Below are 23,647 nucleotides of genomic sequence, written 5' to 3' on the forward strand. Positions count from 1 at the left end.
TTAAAATATCATAGACATTTCTAAGTCGTGGATATAGGTTTATCTCATTTTTTCAACAGCTGCATGGTATTTTATAATACGACTCAGCCATAATTTATTTTACCATCCCTTTATTGTTTCACTTTTTTTTTTTTTTTGGTCATATAAACAATGCTGCAATAGACATCCTTGTACAAAACATTTTTTGTGAACGGGAGAGTTTGAGAACATCTCTGCAGGATGAAATCCTAGGAGTGAAATTGTCAGGTCAAAGGGCATATCCATTTAAATTGTCTCAGGTCCTGTCAAGTTGTCCTCCTGACAGGCTGAACCTATACATGGTCACCAGTAGTGTGGGCGAGCGTGAGTTTCCCACGTCCTCCCTGATGGTCGATACAATCATTTTTTAGAATTTGTGGCAATCTGATGAGTGAAAAATATCTCAGTGTTGTTTTAATTGGAAGTTGTCTTGTCACTTATGAAGTTGAACATCTATTTCATGTTTATTGCTTCATAAATTCCCATATACTGGAAATTTAGAGATGACCATCTTGTTGGAAAGGGAGGTGAGGTCTTGAAGTTGAGCTTACGTAAGTCTGAAAAAGTGATAATTGTACAGATCAAAGAGTGGGAGGGGAGTTGAAGGCATTTTTGAGGGGTCTAAATCTGTCCTCCACCCAAGCCATCCACTGGCCCCAACACTGTTTAGTGGCCACCTGCATTTCCTCTTTTGGGCATTACCTACTCATATTATTTGTCCATTTATTTAATTGTTTGTTTTTTTCTTATTGATTTGCAGGATATAGGTGGGAAGTGTCCCGGCTAGGAACTGACCTGTCACTGTTAGGTCATGGTGTTCTGCTCTTGAACATAATTCAATATCAATTTCTGTAGATAAAAAGAATTCTTTGCTCTTATTTACGTTTTGAGTATTTTATTCTAGACTGTCACTTGACTCTTAATTTTTTCATAGAGAAGTTTTGAGTTTGGGGGTAGTCAATTTTTTCATCCTTTTCTTCATGGCTCCTAATTTTTGTGTCTTACTTGGAAGACCTAATCTTACATCAGATTTTCTGTTAAGGGTTATTTTTTTCCCTTAGCTTTTCTAAATAATAAACAAACAAATAAAAAAGCTGTGAAAGACTATTGGGATGATGTCAAAAGGACTCAAGAGGCAATTTGAAAAGGTTTCCAGTGGTCAAAAAAAATGGGACAATAAAAATAATAACTGCAGTGAATTGAAACACATCAATATATTCAAATCTATGAGTTCATAGTGATTCTTAAAAGAAAAACATCTCATTGTTATAAGATGTTAGGGAACCAGCTCATTTTCTTTTTTTTTTTTTTTTTTCAAAATTGGTCAATAAAGGGAGAGAAGCATTTATCTTGCCTTTTCTATGCAAACTGTACCTCAGTGTCACCAAATGTTGATCAGGGCAAGATTGTCTTTGTAGAATTATTTCAGATAATAAATCAAGGAGGAACAAAAGAATTAGTATGTACAACTTTGCAACCTCTAGTAAATTAATGCTTCTAGGTGATTATTGTCAAAGGCTACTAACAAATGAAAAGAGAAATAATCAGATGTTATGTGCTTCCTAATGAAAGTTCACACTACCTTCTGTGATGCATTCTTGTTAGATAAAAGCTAACCTGAATTTCATCAAATCTGTGACTCTAATTACTGATTTACCAGAAATACAGGAGACAGAGGAACTTGGTAAATTATACCATGGGGATATAAGATCAACAAGAATCCAAACCATGGAAAACATTACAGAACAAACGACTTGCAATCTCAATGAATAAATTCCAAGGGGGAAAAAAAGAGGTGGAAAGGCATATAGAATAAAAAACAAAAACAAACAAAAAAAACCCTTAAGAAAAGGTATCAACCAATTGCAATAGACCATATCTGGATCCCAATTCAAACAAAAAACTGTAAAAAAAAAATCAGATGATTAGAGAAATTTAAACAATAACTAAATATTTGATGATTTTTAAAAAATATTTTCAATTTTTAGATGTGATAATGGTGTCGTTATATTTATAGAAAAAGCTCTTGTCTTCTTAGAGATACAAGCTATTGAGTTCCTCCAGCCAGAGACCACCAGGCACACACACGTAATTGAACAAAGTTGGATTTTTGGTGGGTTTTTTAATGTATTTGTGTTCACCTTTAATAATGACATGCTATGAAAAAAACTTAGCACACCATTGTAGTCATTTTAAAGGGAAGACTATTGCATGGTGTCTGGCTGTGTAAGCTACTGCAAAGTTGGGTTTATTGATGACTTGTTGTGACGAGGGAAAACACACATCACTGCGAACCCTGGGACATCTCAGCAACAGGATATGAACTTGTATTAGGTGATCTGGAAAAGCAATGCTCTAGATTGGATTCTTTCAAGAGGTGGGAGTAATTCTACAATTGGGTAACTTAGCAATTCTTATCTAAGAGGCAAGAAGAGCAGAGTCAGGGTAAAGTGGTGATTAGTGAGGAAGCAGCAGTCTCTTACACTAGCCAGTTTAGGGGGATGCTTGGCCATTTTTGTGGTTTGGACAATGTTCATGTCTTTACGGAGTGGTCTTGTTTTCGTCTCAACCCATCATGGCCATAGAGTGTCCTTGTCTGGTGTCAGTGGTCTATGAAATTATTTTTGTTCAACAGCAGAACACCGAGCCCCAGCCGTGACAGGTCACGTCCTAGCCAGGCCATTTCCCAGCTATCATGCTATCTCCTTCTCATACTGAAATTTACGGATGAAACATGTGGTCTGGGGTTTGTTTTGGGGCAGATGAAATGGAACTGAGATGATAATTGTTGAAGTTGGGTGGATACACGGGGGTATGTTATACTGTCTTCTCTACTATTGTGTTTGAAATTTTCCAAACTAAAAAAATTTAAAGTAAATAATGGACAAAACAAGTCACCAGTTGTAATGTTTGGTCATAGAACTTGGAACTCTTTTCATATTCATAACTGAGCATAGCCAGTCTTAAGAGTCTACTTCAGGTTCTCACTGGCAAGACAGGTGGCAAGCGCAAAAGACTCTGCCTGGTCAAGTCCACCCATCAGTCACTGCGAGGAGCCTCTGTGGGCACTGAGCTTCCCCATGCACTGATCCATCTGTGCAGGCAAGAAATGCCTCCCTTAGGAAAGCTCACCAGGAACAGAGTGTCCCACCCACTCGACCCATCAAAATATGGCTAGGCAACCACTGAGTTATTACCAAGAGATTTTAACAAGGACTTTTTGTGTCATCTTGTTTTCTAGCATTCCTTTCTCCGAGTTTGTACCCAGAAACTAATGTAGTCATGAAGGGTCAAAATGTATCTCTGTTTTGTTCCAACAAGAACAAATCACTGCAGATCACCTATTTGTTGTTTCGGCATGGGATATTCCTGCAATCCCAAGAAGGAAAAGGTGCCCTCACGGTTTTTAACCTAAGCATCTCAGAAGTCCGTGATTTGGGCCCCTACAAATGCAAAGCCCAAATTTCCAACTGTTCAGGATATAGTGGCGAGTTCAACTTCACAGCTGTGGGTAAGTAGAGCTCTTGCTACTTGGAGGCCTGCGATTTGTGAGATTCTTTCCTGTTCTATGAAGGGCTCTCCTTTCCCCTTGTGAACTCTTACTCGAGAGTTTGGAAAGTATGTCACTGATGTCTTTATTCTTAATAATTCCATTTCATTTTCTCTTTCAAAGACTTTTGACTATTTCAGATAATAGCCATATCTTTAGGTAAAATTCTTATGTCTCAACAACAAAATTGCTGAGATCTTTCTGATGCTTTCTTTATTCCATGATTCCCACATACAGGCAAATACTATTTTTTTTCTTAAGACTCAGGTGAGACGTCTTGGACTCAGTGTTGGGCCCTGTGCCTTTCCCACTTTCTTCCCCCTGCACCAGGCGCCCCTTCGGCCAGCACTCTTCCTGCCCAGCCACATCTTATTACATCTAGATTTTTCTCTCCCATCTTCCTACCCCAGGCCTATTGCAGCCTAGCATTAGTGGCCTCATCTGTGAAGGTGAATTGATAATGGGCTCCTGGGAAAGGGAGAGAGGGCTTTCAGGTGATACATGTACGTTGTACCTGGAGTTTTCTAAACATAGGGACCTTGACTTCCTGATCAATTCTGAGTGATACTTTAGGTCTGCACTATCCAGTACAGTAGCCAATAGCAACATGTGGCTATTTAAATTCAAGTTCAAATTAATTAAAATTAGATTAAATAAAAAATTCAGTCCCACGGTCTCGGTTACATTTCAAGTACTCGATAACCACAGGTGGCTGGTTACTGCCATATTGGACAACACAGAGATAGAGCATTTCCATCATTACAGAAAGTTCTACTGGACAACGCTTCTCTAGGTCAATGATTCTTAGCTTTTTAGGTTATGACTGTCATAATAATCTAATGATAGTGACGAATCCTTTCCCCAGAGACATGCTCATAAGACTGCAGATGGAAATTTTTGCATAAGGTTTTAGAGTATCCTATGGGCTCCAGGTTAGAACCAATGATCTTTAGCCATAAATTGAGTACAAGTCACAATTGTAAAAGAAATATGAAGACGAAGGGGGAAAACCTGCAAGCATAGTACTTAACTGATAATATTCTCTAGTGGTCAGACTCGTGCTGGACTGAGCAGTAAATCCATCCATGCATATATTTTCTGTGCACAACTTTCCTGCAATTTGTGAGAATAATTACACTGTCCTGATAGACTGTAAAACTGTGTCAACTTCAATTAAGTTAGATCAACAGTTATCTATCGAGTGCCTATTCTGTGCAAGCAGTTGTGCTAGTAAGATCTCAGTGATGCCCAAGACATCATCTTGTCCCCTGCCCAATAAGGGTTGAAGGTAAGAGCCATAAACACAAATTCTTTAATCATTGATTCACTCATCAAATATGTAATGAGAACCCAGATGCGCCAACCTCTGGATATACATTGGTTCCTTCCCTTGTGGAGCATACAGATTAGTGGGGGAGACACAAAACCCAAGTACCCAAACGAATAAATCACAAACTGTGTTGATTGCTGCAAAGAAACAGAAACAGGCAAAGTGATGGAGAAAAGCAGAGGATAGGGGGACCTACTTAGGTAGGGTAGTTGGGGAAGGCTTTTCAAAGAAAATGGTATTTAGGTAGAGCCCTGAAGGATGAGAAAAAGCTATGTAAAGAGACAGGGGGAACGAGGGCTGTAGTCCAGGGACTGTAGAGTGTGCAGGGGCTCCAGCCTGGGAAAGAACTAGGCTGGTTCGAGGAGGCCAGTAGGACTGAAGGTTCTGATGAGGGGAGTGTGACCCTGATGAGACTGGAGGTGGGAGGGCCAGGTCAGGCAGGGCCTGGAGTCATGGGAGGGATTCAGACTCTATTCCACGTGCAGCGGGCAGGTGGCGGAGGATCAGGACCCAATGCATCAACCTTGACGTTAATTCATTCAGTGCAAGAGCACAGTCGAGGATTGGTTGGGTGGCTCTTGCGGTTATCCAGGAGAGAAACAATGGCGGGGATGGACAGACAGGGATGGATTCAAGAAATATTTTAGAGGACAAACCAAAAGGACTTGCTGACTGATTCAGTTTGGAGTCACAGGTAGCAAAGGTGAGGAAAGCATCAAGAATGGCTTCCAGATGTCTAACTTGATCCGCCGATGCAAGAAGGACAGATTTGTAAATGTGATCCTCTATCTACCTATCGATTGATTCACTGACTAGCAGATGAGCTGGAGGTCGGCTTCAAACGGGTCACATTTGAGGGGGCTGTGAGTCATCCAAGTGGATTGTGTAATAAGGGGTAGTGTAAGTAGCATGCAGATAGGACCAAGTGCCAGAGGGGACAGAGAAGGGGGCACCTCTGCCTGGAGAGTTTAGAAAAGGTCTTCTGGGGAAGGTGTCAGCTGGAGGCGCTTAAAGGACTCCTTGAAATTTAAAAAGTTTAACGGGTTTACTGAAGAGTCGCAACTCACGGCAGCCCCCATTCCCGGATTAGCATGACTCTGCGATGCCCGTGACCAATCCTTCCACCACCTCTGAGGGAAGGCTACCTCTTCGTAGCCACTTTAGATATCAATCCCTGGTGCAGGTCACCTCATCCCATCTCAGAGAGGAGTCCATGCTCTCTGCTTCCTCATGAGTGTTTCACCTCCTTTTTCTTGAAAATTATAGGAGGCAGATTTCCGTTCCATAGGAAGAACATCCTATTAGTGCTATTCTTTTTTTTTTTTAAAGATGACCGGTAAGGGGATCTTAACCCTTGGCTTGGTGTTGTCAGCACCACGCTCTCCCAAGTGAGCCAACCAGCCATCCCCATATGGGATCTGAACCTGTGGCCTTGGTGTTATCAGCACCGCACTCTCCTGAGTGAACCACGGGCCGGCCCTATTAGTGCTATTCTTAAGTGACGTTGCCCTCTGCAGTCACCACCACTGGGTGCCATTCTGTTGAGGATACTGCAAGGGGAGGGATGGGGCAAGGAGATCCTAAATTATTTTCTTTGAATTTACTTATCCTTTGGTACCCATATTTTACTGTTTCTGTGTCAAATTGATATTATTTTTTTTAAAAAAGTGTGACTCTGGAGTTGGTCCTGACTCTGTCATTTACTAGCTATGTGACCTGGGGCCAGTTTCCCAACCAAAGCCCAGTTGGTTCGTCCTTGGAAAGGGCGTGATCCTCGTAGGTCTGTTGAGAAGGTCAAATGTGGTCACGTGGCTTGCCTGCCTGGCACACGCTAGATACTCAGCAACTCTCCGTCCATCCCATAACGCTGTTTTATTAATGAATTATATAATGAATTACATAGCTGGATTCTCGCACAAAGTAGGGTACCTGACAGAGAGAACCAGACCCACCCATTTCCTGTTGAGAGTTTCCTTTGAATCTAGTTAGCAGAGTTACTTCCTTCTTTTGGGAGGAAGTGGAAGATAATTATGCAGCTGAGTTCTATAAATGAAAATACAGTTAGAGAAAATAATATTTTTAGATTTCTTCTTTTTTAAAAAAATAAACCACTATGATCTTTTAAGGATTGAGAATAAAAGCACCTCTCAATTTCATACTTGGAACTGGATCATCAACAAAATTATACTCATTATCAGCAATAAACAGATGGCGAATTCTGTAAAAGGCAAGTTTGCACCCCAGTCCCTCCGAGCAGAGAGGCGTCCCCCATCCTTGGCTTGCTCAGCACACAGCTCATGTCACACTGCGTGGGGCTAGCCACATGTGCACTGTGACCTTTCCTGCTGGGCTGTGAGCTTCTGGACTTCTCAGGAAGGGGGTCATTCACTTTTGATCCACAGCCTGGATTAGATAGAGTAGGGGTTCAATCCATATTTGTGGACTGAGTGAACCCAATATGCTTGTCCCTTTAACATACACTGTCATCCTTCCCAGAGCCGGTGACTGCCCCATTGCTGAACATTACGGTCATTCGAACAGAAACAGGCAGACACATAACACTACGCTGCATCTCCTTCAATGGCTCACTGCCCATCAATTATACTTTCTTTGAAAAAAATGTCATCATATCACCAGCTATTTCTAAGAATGAAAGAGAGCCTGCTGAATTTAACTTAACCAAGAAGAACGCTGAAGAAGAGAAAGAGTATAGGTGTGAAGCTAAAAACAGATTGCCTAACCATGCACTATACAGTCAGCCTGTCACCGTGACCTCACCAGGTAAGACCTCCCTGAGTTCTTCCAGCAGGGTTTGGATGTGCTTCCAGAAACTCAGCTGCTCCTGTGCCCACCTGCTTCCCACTTTGGCCACCTGCTTCCAAATGCAGAGTCCCACTGGTAGGGGCCACACAACCTCTGCTGGGGTTGCTTTCTGCCAAAAGGACCCATAGACAAGCCTAGAAGTGGGGGCAGCAGGGGATTTTCCCAGGATCTAAGCAGCTGTATTAGAATTTGCATCTCTCGTGGAGCTGCCAGGTCACTTGGTTTTCTTTGTTTTTTCATGGTTTTTTTTTTTTTTTTTTGACATCTAATGCCCATGCCCACGTGCTTGGCTGTTTATTGCCCCATTACTAACGTCTGGTGAGTCTAGACTCCCAGCACTGCCCTTGGCTTGGAGCAGGAGAGGCCTCTGTCCCAGCCTTGTGTTTGCAGGGCTCTGCTCTGGTACCTCTGGGCTGTGCACCTTCCCATAGGTTGAGTCATCCAGGGGGCCATGGGGATGTGCCTGCCTGGACCCTATCACCCACTTTTTTATACCACACTCTGGGTTTCTGGACCCAAATTTCCTACCCAATCAGATCAGAACCCCCTTTCAGGGCCTGCATGCATCTCTTCCCAAGCCAGTCTCCCCAAGGGTGGGCCACAGCGAGGGTGTGGGCATCACCGAACCCCAGCCACGGGAGCTGTGTGTGTGTGTGTGTCTGTGTGTGTGTGTGTCTGTGTGTGTGTGTCTGTGTGTGTGTGTGTGTGTGTGTGTGGGTGTGTGGGTGGGTGTGTGTGGGGTGTGTGTGTGTGTGTGTGTGTGGGTGTGTGGGTGTGTGTGTGTGTGGGGGGTGTGTGTGTGTGTGTGTGTGTGTGTGTGTGGGTGTGTGTGTGTGTGGTGTGTGTGTGTGTGTGTGTGTGTGTGTGTGTGTGTGGTGTGTGGGTGTGTGGGTGTGTGTGTGTGTGTGTGTGTGTGTGTGTGTGTGTGTGTGTGTGTGTGTGGGCAGCATTTGGACATGCAGGGTGTGGTTCCATGTGCAGGTAAGGCCCTTCAGGGTGCAGGTGGGGAGGGAGGCAGACCAGGACTGGGGCTGGCTCCCCCTCTGCTGCCAGGTTCTGGTCTAGAACTCTGAAGAGTCTGAGAACCTGAGATTCAAACCCAGCCTTCCAGGTCCCTATGAAGGTAGATTTGTCAAGGTAAGAGCAGTATAGAACAAAACTAGTTTAGCAAAAGCAGAAGCCACACCTTGGACATTGCACACGTCATCCAGCCACATCCCTGGAAGAACAGAGCTCACACCCTGGTTTCAGTAAGTTCTAACAAGTGAGGCAGCCTGCTGGAGCCAGGCATTTGGTTACGAATCACAGCCCTTCCATTTACTAGCTGTGTGACCTTAGGAAAGTCACTTAACCTCTCTGAGCCTTACTTTCCTCATCCATAAGATTGGAGAGGTACCAATGAGGTAAATGAGGCAACACATTCTAATACTCAATAAATGTAGTTGTTTGGGTGACACGAGTCATGTCTGTGTGGTTGAGAGCTTTATGCAATGAACAGCTAGGCCTTTCCGATGCTCACAACCCTAGCAATGTTGTCCTAATTGGTCTGTTCAATGTTGTGTTGCTCTTCTCTGCCTTGTACAACCCCTTCTGGAAGATGTACTTGGTCATGACTTTAAGAACTTCATTGATTAACAAGTTACTCTCAAGAGTTGCGGATGTCTACAGCAGTTTGGGGACCCGGGTACATAACAGGTTGGTCAACTTGGGCAACAGCTGTGGTTGTCCTTTCTAGAACCCTTATCAACTCAATGTCATTGGAAAAGAAAGCTCTGTGGTGACCAGTGAATGCTGTCTCCTTCCAGGCAGAGACAGCTGTCCTTTCTGCCTGCAGCTACTGCTTCCGGTGTTACTAGTGGCGCTAATGATAATAATACTAATTCTGGCTTTTTGGATACCATCAAAGTACAAAGGAAGTAAGTTCTTTAAGTGTTTTACTATTGTCTTCTCGTGGGTTTTGGATAGAGACAGCAGGGCAGAGGGCGAGGAGGAAGGGAAGGGGGGATCAGAAATGGAACGGGAAAGAAATAACTTCCAAACGGTTCACACACAGTATAGTTCTCACATTTTCTGCAAAAGCCTTTTCTGATAGAGATTGCAAGTGGGGCCGCTTCACAGGTGTGCAAGTGACCCACCAAGTGGCCCGTGCTGAAAAGAGCCCCCCGCCCCCGTGCTTGGTTTAATGCTCTGCTGCCAATGCCTTGAAATTCTTCATAATTTTTGTTATCTTTAAAAAAAAATTTTTTTAAGGCAGTAAAATATACAAAACATAAAATTTGCCACTTTAGCCATGTTTAAGTGTACAGGTCAGTGGCGTCAAGCACATTCACGCTGTTGTGCTGCTGTCACCACGGTCCATCTCCGGAACTTTTTACATCTTCCAAACTGAATCTCTGTAGCCATGAAAAGAAAGATAATCAACCACATTGTATATCGACAAAATAAAATTAAAAAAAAAAAAAAATAGCTCCCCATTTCCTCCTCCCCCAGCCCCTGGCAGCCACTGTCCCGTTTTCTGACTCTATGAATTTAACCATCTAAGTACCTCATGTAAGTAGAGTCATGCAGTATTTGTCCTTTTGTGACTGGCTTATTTCACTTCGATTAATGTTCTCAAGTTCATCCATGTTGTGGCGTGGGTCGGAATTTCCTTCGTTTGTAAGGCTGAATAATATTCCATGGTATGTATATATATACCCACACTTTATCCATCCCCTGCATGTCCCTTGGGCTGCTTCCCCCTCTTGGCGACTGTGAGTAGTGCTGCTGTGAACATGGCTGTACCAATCTTCTGTTTTGGGGATGGCTGGTCCAGGGCTGGAACCCTGGCCCTTGGTGTGAACAGAACCACGCTCTAACCAGCTGGGCTAACCAGCCAGCCCCTGCCCTGTTTTTTTATCAAGAGGCCTCACCCCTTCGTTTTGCCCTGGGCCCTGCACATGACATAGCTGGTCCTGGCTGCGAGCTCCTCAAAGGCAAGAGCTTGGCTTTGTGCCACGCGGCGTCCTTACTGGATCCGCCACTCAGACGAAGCTCAGTGAACGAAGACAGACCATTCCTCTCTTCCCCTCCTTAAGTGCTGCATGTGGCAGAGAACTCAGGCACACCCTGAGAAGCCTTAGCTGCTGCTTTTCACCACTCACGTCGCGTGATCACCTCTGGCTAGGATTTCACAGTGGCCTTTTCCTCTGGCACACAAGTGTGGAGGAATATCAAGATTCGCACAGAAGACTGTGTCTCAGTTACTGGCACCCACCAGCAAGCGGAGGAGTGTTGGACAGGCTCCCTCGCCTCCCTGGGCCTCAGTGTTCTAATCTGTAGAATGGGGCCGAGATACTGTCAGAACTGGCAGGAGAGCTAAACGATCAGTGCTAGGCCCCTGTGCCTCTCTCCATCTCTAGAGTCACAGCTCAGAGAAGTCAAGGACTCAGTTGACACAAAACTTGAAAACCGATGTCACAACCTATACATCTCAGACATCTTAGAAACATGTCTCTCCTTCCTACAAAAAGCCCAGGTTGTTGAAAAAGTGTCATTAATAGTCTGGATTACTGGCTAGAGCTAAAAGTAGAACTAACTCAACTGGGTCGTGTACTATCTCTTGAAGATATTACAAAGATCTTACAGACTGTTCTCTTCAGTGAAGGAAAGAAAATGTGCCTGGCCATTTCAAGCACAATCGGATAGGCAAAGCCTGGTCCTCACAGAGCAAGGAAAATGAATCAGAATAGCCCCTGGCTCGGAGACTGGGTGCCTTAGACTTTGCTGAGTTCACGGTTTTCCTTTGACAACAGTTTAGGCCGTTAGAGCAGGTCATCTTTCTTTCAGAACTTTGGGGAATTCTGCTCCTTGGCAGAGGAGAAAAATGTGGCTGAATTGGTTTAACTTAATGATTCTGTATCAATTCATGTAGGAAAAGCTATGAGAGGTGATGTGTCCAAGGACTGCAGAGATATACCCATGGAAGCTGGGATTTATGAAAATGTCTCGAAAAACGCAGCAGGTGAGACAACTTTGTTGGGTATTTTGGTTGGTTTTAGTTTTTTTTTTTTTTTTTCTTTTCTATTTTTTTTTTTTTTTAAAGATGACCGGTAAGGGGATCTTAACCCTTGGCTTGGTGTTGTCAGCACCACGCTCTCCCAAGTGAGCTAACCAGCCATCCCTATATGGGATCCGAACCCGTGGCCTTGGTGTTATCAGCACCACACTCTCCCGAGTGAGCCACGGGCCGGCCCAATTTTTTTTTTTAAGGTTGTACAGACACATGGGTAAAAAAATTGAACAAAAGTAATAGAGTTCAATGTCTCCCTTTCACCCCGATGCCTGGTCCCACCTTCTGGGGCTAACGAACAGTTTTTCAAATCCTTCCACATATATCCTACGTGTGTGCTAAACAGTTGGTAGCAAAGGTGGTATATGCGTTTCTACACCTTGATCTTTTCACTTAACAACACATCTTGGAAAGTTTTTTATATCAGTTTGGAATGATCCACACCGTGTTCCAAAATCTTTCATGGTCACCTCTTTTTTGTTATTGTTTTTTGTGGCTGGCTGGTACAGCAATCCAAACCCTTGACCTTGATGTTATAACACTGTGCTCTAACCAACTGAGCTAACCAGCCAGATCTATGGTCACCTCTTAGAGCAGGCGTTGCACACCGCTTTATGGTAGAGCAGACCTGGGGCTGTGGCTAGCAATGAGAGCAACCTCAGCCAACTCTAACGGAGCCCTGGACATGTTCCATGCACGGTGTTGAATAATTCACCTGCCCTGCGTGACACAAACAGCACTAACTCCCGATTTATGTCATTCCCATTTTACAGATGAAGAATCTGTGCCAGACTTGGAATCAGGGCAAGGTGTTTCCACAGCCCAAGATGGTAAGTGTGCTCTGCAGTGTCCCACTGCCCTCTTATGGTCAGAGACTCAGCTCATTTGCCCAATAACTCCCCCTTGTCTTTTGCACAGGGACCAGGCAGTCCCAGGAGAGCCATTACGCCACCCCCATATTCCAGGAGGGGGCACCAGGAGAGCAAAGTGAGTCACAGCTTGTGGTAAGATGTATTGAAATGAGACAAGTGGTCCCTGTGATGTCACCGTCCTCAGGTGGCGGGGGGGGGGGGGCAGCAGGCACACCCCAGGAAACCAGTAGTAACCAACAGCACAGCTCCTAACCAACCTCCTTAGGAGGTGGAGGGGTGGGGAGCAGGATGTGGTGAGGAACGTCATATAAAAAATCCAGAGAGGAGGATGCAGAATCACTACTCAAACATTTTCTTTATTTAATTTAATTTTATTTTACATATTCAGTTTATCTGGATCAAACATTTTCAAGAATCAATTATCTGACACAGTCCAGGAAGAAGCAGTTAATACTTGGTTCTGTTCGGCCACTCAGCTACTAGAAATAGGTTATTTTTTTTAGAGCCTCCTTGAACACATATCCTAAGTTTACTAAATTATTTTTCCTCTTATATTTCAGAAGTCTGTAATGACAATAAAATTGGATATGTCTACTCTGAACTTGTCTTCAGAAGTTAAAGAAACAAACTACATCTCAGGGTAAGACACTCTTTATGAAGCTGATTTACATGAAGAAAAAGCAAACTTGTTTGACACCTAAAAATGTCTGACTTAGTTACCTAAAATGCATCCCTGTTTTTTCATATTTAAACACTCTTCCTTTGGCTCACTTAGGTGCATCCAGTCCTGTCATCTGACAACAGTTTGGTCAGGTTGGACCCTGCTGGTAATTGATTTGAAATGCTTTTGCTACTTGTAGGCTTGGACCATTCTCCCCAGTCCCACATCATTTCAAAACTAATGATTATTGGGCCACTGTGCTCTTCGTAAGTGCATCCTGGAGGCATTACGACAACTGGCTTTCAGATTTCCCCGTCCCCAACCAAGGGTTCAAAAGCAAAAGCACAAAGCAAAATTCAAGTCTAAGTTCTAAAACAAAAGTGGGAGACCTTAAAAATGTATCTGATGACAACAGTGCCAGTTCTCTCAGTCAGCGTGAGAGAACAGCAAGATCACTCAAGCATGCCTTTAGTACTCATTCGCTTTCAAATTCTGCAAGGCTGCAAAAATATTGATGTGGATTTTCACTCTTTCTCAGTCCTCCGATTTAGCTGACCTCAAAGGTGAGACTTTATACGCTGCGTTTCCCAGCAGCATTCTGTGCAGAGAACTGCCCAGAATTGAGTTGGGGGATGGTGGATTGCATTAGTTTCCTGGGGCCATGGTAACAAATTACCACAAATTGTGGCTTAACACAACAGAGATAGGGCTGGCTGGTTAGCTCAGTTGGTTAGAGTGCGATGTTGATAATATCAGGGTTCAATCCCTGTACAAGCCACCAAAACCAACCAAAAACCCGGAAATATATTTTCTCATAGTTCTAGAGGGCACAAGTCCCGAATCAAGGTGTCAGCAGAGCCACACTCCCTCTGAAAGCTCTAGGGGAGGATCTTTCCTTGACTCTTTCCAGCTTCTGGTGGTTCCAGGCCTTCCTGGCTTGTGGCTTCTTCACTCCAAACCTCTGCCTCTATCTTCACATGGCCTTTTCCTCTTCTCCGTCTCTCTGTCTTTTATAGAGACACTTGTCATTTGATTCATGGGCCAACCGAATATTCCAGGATGACCTCATCTCGAGATCCTTCATTTAATTAAATCTGCAGAGACCCTTTTCCCAAATAAGGTCACGTTCACACGTTCCAGGAGTTGGGACATGGACTTATCTTTTTAGGGCACAACCATTCAACCCATTACATGGACGAAATACTTTCTGGTTTGAATCTCTTGTTCCAAATAAATCTCTCATTCTAAATAAAGTCCAATAAAAGTCAAGAGGCATTTCTAGGATTCCAGACAAACAAAACTACTTGACCAAAATATTTCTGCTCTGTGCTTCTTTTGGGGTTTGCCTGAACCTCAGTCTTAATAGTCCCTAACAGTGAACCTCCAACTAGAAAATTCATAGTTATTGTTAATTAAACACTAATTCTGTGGTTACATTCTACAGGACCAATATTAATTTGCTTTTACAATTAAGGAAACTTAGACTCAGGTGGATTAAGTTGTCTGACAAAGTCACTCGCAGTTTGGTAAATGGTTGAACTGGGAGTTAAATCCTAGCAAAGAACAGCAGAAGCCCTCGTCATGGGAAAACCTCTTCAGGGCAGGAAGGGATACCCAGAAGTCCAGATGCATTTGAGGACTATGTTGCCATAAAGCAGCGTTCAGGAGCATAATTTCCCCCTTTCTCTGTTGATATTTTTATTTGAGGAAATTGGTGTATCACAGAGACTAAGAGTGTGGGGGCTCTGGAGTCAGACAGGTCCAGAATGCAGGCTCAGGGGTGTGCTGTGTGACTCTGGATAAGTTACCTAACCTCTCTGGTCTTCAGTGTCCTCATTTCTGAGAGAGGAAAATAACACGTCATGGAGCTGCCATGTGCATGAACTTCAGGTAAGGAAGGTGACAGGCTTAAACAGAATCAGGTACCTAATAAGAACTCAAAAAAGGCTAGTCCTCAAAGTGTGATGATGCTTACTCTGAGACATACCAGTTGGCTGTACTCTTACAAACCCTTAAGCCTTTGATTTCCCACACTTGGTGACTGCTGCCGTTGGCTTCTTCATCTGTCTTCACCTGAGCTCTCCCCTAAAGCAGAGCCTGAGACAAGGATCTGGCTGCAGGAAGTTTATATGGGAGGTGATCCCAGGGAGCAGGAATGAGGGACAGGAAGAGCGACACCGGGAAGAAGAAAGAGCCAGCACAGGGAATTATCCACTTCATGGCCGTAGGGGTAACTGGGTTTGATTCTGTTAAGACCATCTGAGGTCTTAACATTTATCCATCAGGTGCCACCCTAAGAAGACATATGTGCCAAGATGGCTGGTCCACCAACCACAGTGTCAGAGCAGGGCAGCGAGCTAAAGATGTGCGTTCCACACTCGGGCACGATTCTGCCAAGGTGGCGGGAGTCAAAGCCCCCACAGATCGGTTTCCACAGCGGCGGCTGGAATTAGAGGAGAGACCAAGAGGTGGCACACGAGAGAAGGCTGACGCAACCCCCTACCCACCTGCGCCACTCACACCTCCCATGCCCTCCAGGAAATTGAATCTGCTGGTCGCAATCTCCAGAAGGCCTAACGAGGGAGGGTTAATGGAATCAGCTGCAGTCCCTACTGCTGCAGCTGGTCCTCGGGTCCTCATCTCCCTCTTGCCACCATTCATTCTAGATTTTCTTCACCCTCCGCCCAGCATTTCAGCTGGTCTAGATGGCTGGGGCGACCTAGATCTTCAACCCTGCAGGGTCTGAGCCCCTAGCTGCTGTGCCCTTTTTGGGCCATGGTTGCTGCATCTCCCATTTCCTATTGTCCCCAGACATGGAAGTGTGCAGAGATCCCCCTCCCCAGCGAAGCCCTAGACATATGGCCACTCCATGGCTCCACTGCACAGGCACTGGGATGGCCAAGTAGCTGGTAGTCACCAGACAAGCCATTTTATCCACGGGGTTGGTACGTGCCTCTCCTTCTGTGGATGCTCCCTGGTGAGCACTGACAAGGGACATGAAGATCCTCATGCTTTGTGCCCACTCCCATAGGTTCACCCACATCTTCTTCCCCAGATCTCCTTGTCTCTGGTCTTCTAATCTTGCTCCTTCCAGATTCCCCATCAACTCCACAAGTCATTTGCTACTGTCCAGGAGTCTGAGTATATTCTCACCTCAGATCATCTCTCCCTCCATACAAAACAGATGACCACACGTATCGCTTGAAGTTCTGCCCACTGGGTGGATTCTTCTTTCTCCTCTGCCTTGTAGGGCTGCCCTGATGGGAGCACAGGGTGGCAGCAGTCTGTCTCTGATTCTTACCAAAATACCAAGCCCACTGGCCTGTAAGCCAGGTCTCAGTTTTCCTTCAGCCGGTCGTAGGTATGAGCTAACAGAGAGACATCAGAGCAACAGAGGCAGGTGACAGGAGAGTCTGTGCCATCTGCTCATGGGTCTTATGCTGTGCCCGCTGGACCTGCTCAGGCCCAATGCTGAACATCTCACTTCCACTATGCAATGGATTGTTGGTGTTCCCACCCAACGTTTTGACTTGGTGGAGATGACCATACCTGTCTTAGTCCATTTTGTGTTGCTATAACAGAAATACCTGAGACTGGGTAATTTATAAAGAACAGAGGTTTATTTGGCTTATGATTCTGGGACAGCTGCATCTGGCGCGGGCCTCAGGCTGCTTCTACTCATGGTGGAAAGTGGCAGGCAGCTGGTGGGTACAAGCAGATCACATGGCGAGAGGAAGCAAGAGAGAGAGAGGAGGTGCCAGGGTCTTTTTAAACAACCAGTTCTCGCGGGAACTAATCAAGCGAGATCTCACTCATTAATTCCCCCCTCTCCCAGGGAGAGCATGAATCCATTCATGAGGGATCCGCCCCCGTAACTCAATCAGTTTCCAACACTGCCACACTGGGGATCAAATTTCGACATGAGTTTTGGAGGGGACAATACCCCACTCCTGGTGGGCATCTCTGGTCACATGACCACTTGATGTCCTGTGCTCAGGCACTTGGTGTCTTCTAGGGCTCAGTCATGTGCCAGGAGCTGTTTTCAGATGGTGGGTTATTCTTTGCTGCAGAAGACCCAAGCTTGCTGCAAAACCCAGGACTCTTGCTACATGTCTCCACATTTACTCCTATTTATCACAAATCCCTCCGGCAACACTAGATCTGCCAGATCACATGGGTTGAGTAGCATGGACACAGCCTGCATGTGGGGGCAATTCAAAACTGGCAGCCTCTCAAGTCACCTGCTTCAATGGAACAATACACCGAAGTGTGGTCCCTGCTGCCTGCAAAGTTCAAAGAGTCCCACCAAGTACTGTGCTCCTCAGAGGGCATGTTCTAGAATGCTTCAGATCACTGGACCCCTAAAGAGTTCATTAATGTGGCAGGCACCTGAATTTATATAGAGTTCATCTCCCACCCTGTAGTATGTATATATCTTACCAGGGCATCTTGAGTTCTTGCCACAGGTCTGTACTCTTCCTGTTCACCAGTCCTTTTAGCATGATGCTGTCAGTATAACAGACCAGTGTGATCTTTTGCAGAATTTTAAGACAATCAAGGTCCCTATAGATAATTTCATGACTGAGCAGGAGAGAGAGCTGGGGCTAAACTGTAAATGTGCACTGATGTCCCTTCCATGTGACTTCAAACTACTTTTAGTCTTTTCTTCTGACTGGAATTGAGAAGAACACATTTGCCAGACCAATACCTGTGCACCCTGCGCTAGAGGTTGTGTTGCTATATCTGGCACAGCACCTGCAATTGGACCTACATGTGGTTGTTTATGGCCATTCTCTGTCACCTACCATGATCCATCTGGTGTTTGCTGTGGCCACAGCAGTGGACGGAGAAGAGATGTGATGGAGATCACAACCATCCCCGCATTCTCCAAGGCTTTGGAGATGGTCCTGATCTCTAGAGTTCTACCCAGAATGTAGCATTCCTCCTAATTCACCATCTTGGCTGGGGGCGGGATGAGCAGTTTAAAGAGGTTGGCCCTTGCTATAAAAATGGCCCTCAGTCCACATGCCAGGGAACCAAGGTGAGGATTCTTCCAACTGTATATCCAGCCTAATTGTGCATTCAGGAGTCAGGGAAATGACTGTGAGGTGCCTCTGTGAATTATTGGACCCAACATGAGAAAGGTTTGGACCAGCACTTCATTAATCAATGGGCTTCCATGCACCCCAACTATAAGAGAGCATTTTGGGCCCGCTGGTATCAGTGTCAGCTCAGGCCCTCTGTCGTTGCAACAGCCTCTGAAGGTCCCTCAATGCACTGGTAGTCTCCCTTCTCCAGTGTACAGTCTCTCTGCTGAAGACCTGTAGGAACCTTTAGGAAAGGATTAAGAGAATGTTTATTGTACATATTGCTGTTTTACAGGGTCCTTTCTCAAAGGAACCTGGTATCACCTTCACTTGATGGGTTCTAAGTCTGAAAAGTGGTTCAGATCTGGAAACTGGGCAAGAATTTATGATTTTTCCTGATGCCAGTCTTCCATTCATCAAAAAGGTTTTTGACCTTTTTTGGTTACGTAAACAATATTGTCACTGGCTACCTATCTATCTTACTAGGAACACCTAGGTCTCTTATCCCAGGTCTCATCATAGATCCCAGTCACTCTGGCCTTGCCACCCACCATAGTGATTACATTAACCTTGCCTCCCATAGTTAAGTGTCACCACCTAGCCTCTGCTGTTTTGGAATCCTGTCATTCCCATTGACCCCAGGGCCTAGGTCCAGGTAACATCTTCCACGACCAACTCTGGCGATAGAGGAAAGCCATCACTTAGGTCTTCACCAGTGCCAGTGTCTCCACACCCAGACATTTTAATTGCTTTAGGAAGGGAAGTGTCCTTTAGGCCTCCTGAAGAACACGGTCAGTTAGTAGGTGTTCTGGTCTCCCATAATAAATTCATCTTCACACGCCTCCTTCTCTGAGCCTTATGATTCTTGATATTTTGCTCAGGCCCTTGTGGCATCTCCATCTTTTCCACAGGCCAGCATTGTCCAATAGAAACATAATGTGAGCCCCATAGGCACTTAAACATTTTTCCACAATAGCCACAGTAAAAAACGAAGGTGAAATGAATTGGAATATAGTATTTTATTTAACCCAGTCTATCCACAATCTTACCATGTGGTTGCTGCATTGGACCTCTCAGCTGCAGGCCCCAGTTGGGTCCCGGCTTTAAGGAGGCATTCTGGCAGCATGTTTAGGACCAGCTTCTGGTGTCCTTGACGTGACACTAAACCCTGATTCCTGATCCAGCCTTATATGCTGTACCCTCCAGCTCAGTACCCTCAGGCCCACTCCCCTGTGTGCTCCCCGGCTCCTGGCAGGATGCGTTGGCAGACCCTGCAGTCCTCGGGTAGATGAGCGATTGCTTCCCATGGCAGGGACTGTACGCCCCCAAAACTCAGGCTCTGCTGAGACCTGACCCTAGTTATTGATCTGCAGGAGAGACACGAACGGATCTTAAAGAAGACAAGGGAGATACTGTGAAGCAAACAGAGTGGGGGTTGCCAGGGGCTGGGGGCTGGGGGACTGCAGACTGACTGTCTAACCAGCACAGAGTTTCTGTTTAGAAGGTGAAAAGAATCCTGGAGCTGGATGGGAGTGATGGTTGCACAACATGAATGCCACTGAATTACATACCTAAAATTACTTAAACGGTAAATTGTATGTTATGTATATTTTACCACAATAATAAAAAAACATCGTGAAGCGTCTTCTTCCCATGAGGCCCTCTAATCAGGGGGAAAGGTGCTTCTTTCTGTCCATCCAGAGGGCTCAAGGGAATGAGGATTTTCAAGGTCTCAAACATCCAGGCCCCCCGCCACTCCTCCCTGTCCCCGCCGAGGTCAGCTGAGGATTTGCCAGCTGTCTTGTTCTGTCACCTTCATGCTGGCACCGCCCTTCTGATCATGTCTGGACTTGATTCTCGGCACAGCCTGCCCTTTGGCCAGGGAGAGGAGGGAGGCTTTGAATGCGACCATGGAGGCCCTGGGTTCCACGGCTTGCCCTGAATCCATAGCCCCTCATTTTCTCCTTGCAAAACTTCTCACGCAGGTCATAAAAGCCAACCAACTCCACAACCTGCGTAACTTCCACTGCCCCAAACCTGTCAAGTGCTAGAGCTCTTGCACACCGAGCACCGCACTTTCCCCGCGCCGCCTCCCCCACCGCAGGGGCACAGAGCCTTGGTAACCTCGGGGCTCTGGCGTGCTGGGGGCTCGCGCCACGCCAACCTACCACCGCGATGGAGTCCTTGTCGCCATCCAGGGCGTCACTCCATTCCCCAAGGCTGCTTTCGAGGGCCTTCTGATCCCCCGTCTTATCCCGGGCTAACCCTGAAAGCGAAGCCTGAGATAAGGCCTCTGTGCAAATAATTTACTTGGGAGGTGACCCCAGAGAACAAGCGTGAGGGATGGCAGGAAAAGTCAATACAAGGGTGTTTGTTGAGTTGGGGTCTGCAGTGGGCAACTGGGGCTCGATCCCACTGGAACCTTCTCAAGAGCAAAAGAGCCTCTCTCAGAAGTGAAGTGTCCACTTGAGGATCGATCCATTAGCTTTCCACGCCCGTTGATTGAGGGTCGCCCCAGGAGGTGATCCCTCCCCAACTTCTAGGCTGAGCACGGGCATTCCAAGCAGACTTCCATCCACATCTCTCCCCATGGCACTGGAGAGGCCCCAGGGCAGAGCATGAGTGAGACGTGTGGCACTCCTGAAGCAGGAAGCTGTCAGTACCAAGTGAGTGGAGCCTCAGATGCAGCTGGAATCAGGCCAGGCCCAGAGGATGTGACGCCGGACGCAGAGGTGGCTGATACATCATCTCTCAGCATCTCCTTGTCAACTATAATAACAATAATATCTGATATGGAGCTCATAGCATGTTCTAGGTTCTGTTAAGTGCTTTGTGAACCTGTCCTCGTGTTGTCCCCACAACTCTTTGGGGAAGGTACTCTTATTTTCCCCTTTTCATACAACAAGAAACTGAGGCACAAGGTCACTTGGGTAATGCCTGGTGGAGAAAGGAAAGGAACTCAGGTAGATACCAGAGCCAACACCTCTGACCACCATGACAGCCTTCACTTTCCAAGATGTACACCTGGACATTCAGAGCAGGGCTTCTGGGACCCGGTCACCAGGGGGCTGGTCATAGTCAGAAAGGGTGCAGAGACCTGGAGACCACATGCATGCTCATGGAAGATGGTCGAGGGGAAAAATCAGTGGGAGAAAAGTGGGAGAGAGAGCATCCCAGCAGCCAGAGCCAAGCGTCTGAAAACGTCTCCATCATTTGGGCAGATGGTATGGACAAGGTGGTGGATTGAGTGGACGTTCAGGCAGGCAGGCAGCGTTCATCAGCATGTGAGACCAGTGGAAATCCAGGCGGGCACGCGAACACATACTAGCACACAGCAGATCCTGGTTAGGTGGCAGAATGTTAACTGCTAGGGAGTTCTGACCAAAGACATAAAATATTATAGCCTTGAAAAAATATTTTCCACTTTAAAGGAAAACTTTCTTTATTCACACTTCTGATACCATATGTGTGGGTTTTTTCCACACCAACAACCAATTCTCCAACTCTTTGGACACCCATTGGGTGTCCAGTGATTCAGTTCAATTCAGACCCGGAGTTAGCATCAGACCCCACAGGTTAAAGGCTCATTCCCACAAGACCACCCCCACTTCAGATGCCAACCTCAAGTCCCAGCTCTATGTACTTCTTTTTTTTTTTTTTAACACTTACCCATTTAAAAAAATATTTATTTATTTTTATTGAATCAAAATTGATTATATGTATTTTTGGGGTTCAGCATTGAGATATGTTGATCAAATCGATATTACTAGCAGATGTATTGTTACAAATCATAATTATTCTTTATGCGCCTTGTCCAATCTCTCCCTCTCCCCCCACAACTGATAACCCTAGATTTCTTCTTTCCTTCTGAAAGAGTAACGGCTACTCTGTTGATTTGTTGCCTAGATGATCTGTCCAATGCTGAGAGGTGTGATCAGGTCCCCCAATATTATCATAGATGTGATCAGGTCCCCCAATATTATCATAGAGCAGATGCTTCTTCTGCCACTCTGGAATGGGCTTTGTGGAGAGAGACATCCTCTTCTTTTTCTTTGGTCTCTGCTGGTGACTCTCCTTGGGTCAATACACTCCAGTGGCTGGTGGACCATCTGCACGATGGTTGTGGTGTCTAGCTGCTTTCACGGCAGCCATGGTTATTGTGGTGGCTGTGGTGGGCCACCCACATGGAGGTGATGTTTTTGGAATTCCCCTTGGTGCCTGCAGTGTGCCTGATATGGGGTGAGTCTGGTCCCCAGCTCCATACCTCAGGTCCCTGGGTGGGCCCCGAGGTGCTGGCGCAGTGTTCCTGGTTGGGGGGTGTCTGCTCCCCGGCTCCATATCTCAGTTCCCTGGGTGGGCCCTGAGGCACTGGCATGGTGTGCCTCATTGTGGGTGGGGAGTCCAGTCCCCTTCTCTATGCCTCCCGTCCCTGGGTGGGCCCCGAGGCACTCACACGTTGTGCCTGGTTGTGGGAGGGGAGTCCGGTCCCCTTTTCCATGCCTCAGGTCCCCAGGCAGACCCCAAGGTGCTGGCATGGTATGCTTGGTTGTGGGAAGGAGATGCAGTCCCTGGCTCCATACCCTGGACCCCCGGGCAGGGCCCCAAGGTACTGGCATGGTGTACCTGGATGTGGGAGGGGGATCTGGTCCCTGGCTCCAAGCCTCCAGTTCCCAGGCAGGCCCCAAGATGCTGGTGGTGTGCCTGTCCTTTGCTTACTTCTAAAATGGGGGAACTTCCTGTGGGAACCAGTACTTGAGCTGTGTGGTTGGGGTAAATTGCTGCTTTGCTGCTGGTTCCCTAGGGAAGGCTTTTTGTGCAGCTCAGGGTTTAATGATTGATCTTATAGGTACTTCTGGCTCTCCAGAGACCCAGTGGATCTGGGTAGTGTAGAAACTCTGATCTGGGCCTGAGTTTTTTCATCAAACTGCACCCCATGCAATTCTGCATTCCCAAACAGTCTCCTCTGAGTGGTCCTGCGCTGATTGGGGGGCAGATCGGCTGTCCTTTCTGTGTTCCAGTGTTCTCCCACTGGGCCTGTCTCCCCCACTGCTTGTGTTCCAAACACTTCCCATGGGATGGGCCCTGTGCTGGTCCCTTGTGATGTCTCACCGGCCTCAGAGTGGCTCCCTTTTTTTGGTTGTTCTGTCTCGCTCCTGCGTGGGTCCATGGGAATCCTATTAGTGGTCTTGCTGTCCTGGGGACTGCCAAGGCCCTTTTCTACCCTGCCGCCTCCAAGCAACTCCATCTGAAGGGCA

The 23,647-nt window shown here is 46.2% G+C and overlaps 1 protein-coding gene and 1 non-coding gene across 2 annotated transcripts; one reads left to right on the forward strand and one right to left on the reverse strand.

Annotated features, from left to right (window-relative positions):
• The first annotated feature begins 317 nt into the window (after window positions 1-317).
• MILR1 (mast cell immunoglobulin like receptor 1) lies at window positions 318-13,263 on the forward strand. Its single transcript, XM_063081277.1, has 8 exons — window positions 318-342; window positions 3,260-3,529; window positions 7,395-7,679; window positions 9,527-9,637; window positions 11,635-11,724; window positions 12,546-12,602; window positions 12,691-12,759; window positions 13,205-13,263. The coding sequence occupies exons 1-8, from the start codon at window positions 318-320 to the stop codon at window positions 13,261-13,263; spliced, it is 966 nt and encodes a 321-aa protein (XP_062937347.1).
• LOC134365327 (small nucleolar RNA SNORA15) lies at window positions 2,148-2,309 on the reverse strand. Its single transcript, XR_010022031.1, has one exon. It is a non-coding gene; the product is annotated as a small nucleolar RNA SNORA15 (small nucleolar RNA).
• Window positions 13,264-23,647: the final 10,384 nt, after the last annotated feature.

The sequence above is a fragment of the Cynocephalus volans genome, chromosome 16, assembly GCF_027409185.1.
Source record: "Cynocephalus volans isolate mCynVol1 chromosome 16, mCynVol1.pri, whole genome shotgun sequence".
In the NCBI taxonomy this organism is placed as follows: Eukaryota; Metazoa; Chordata; class Mammalia; order Dermoptera; family Cynocephalidae; genus Cynocephalus; species Cynocephalus volans.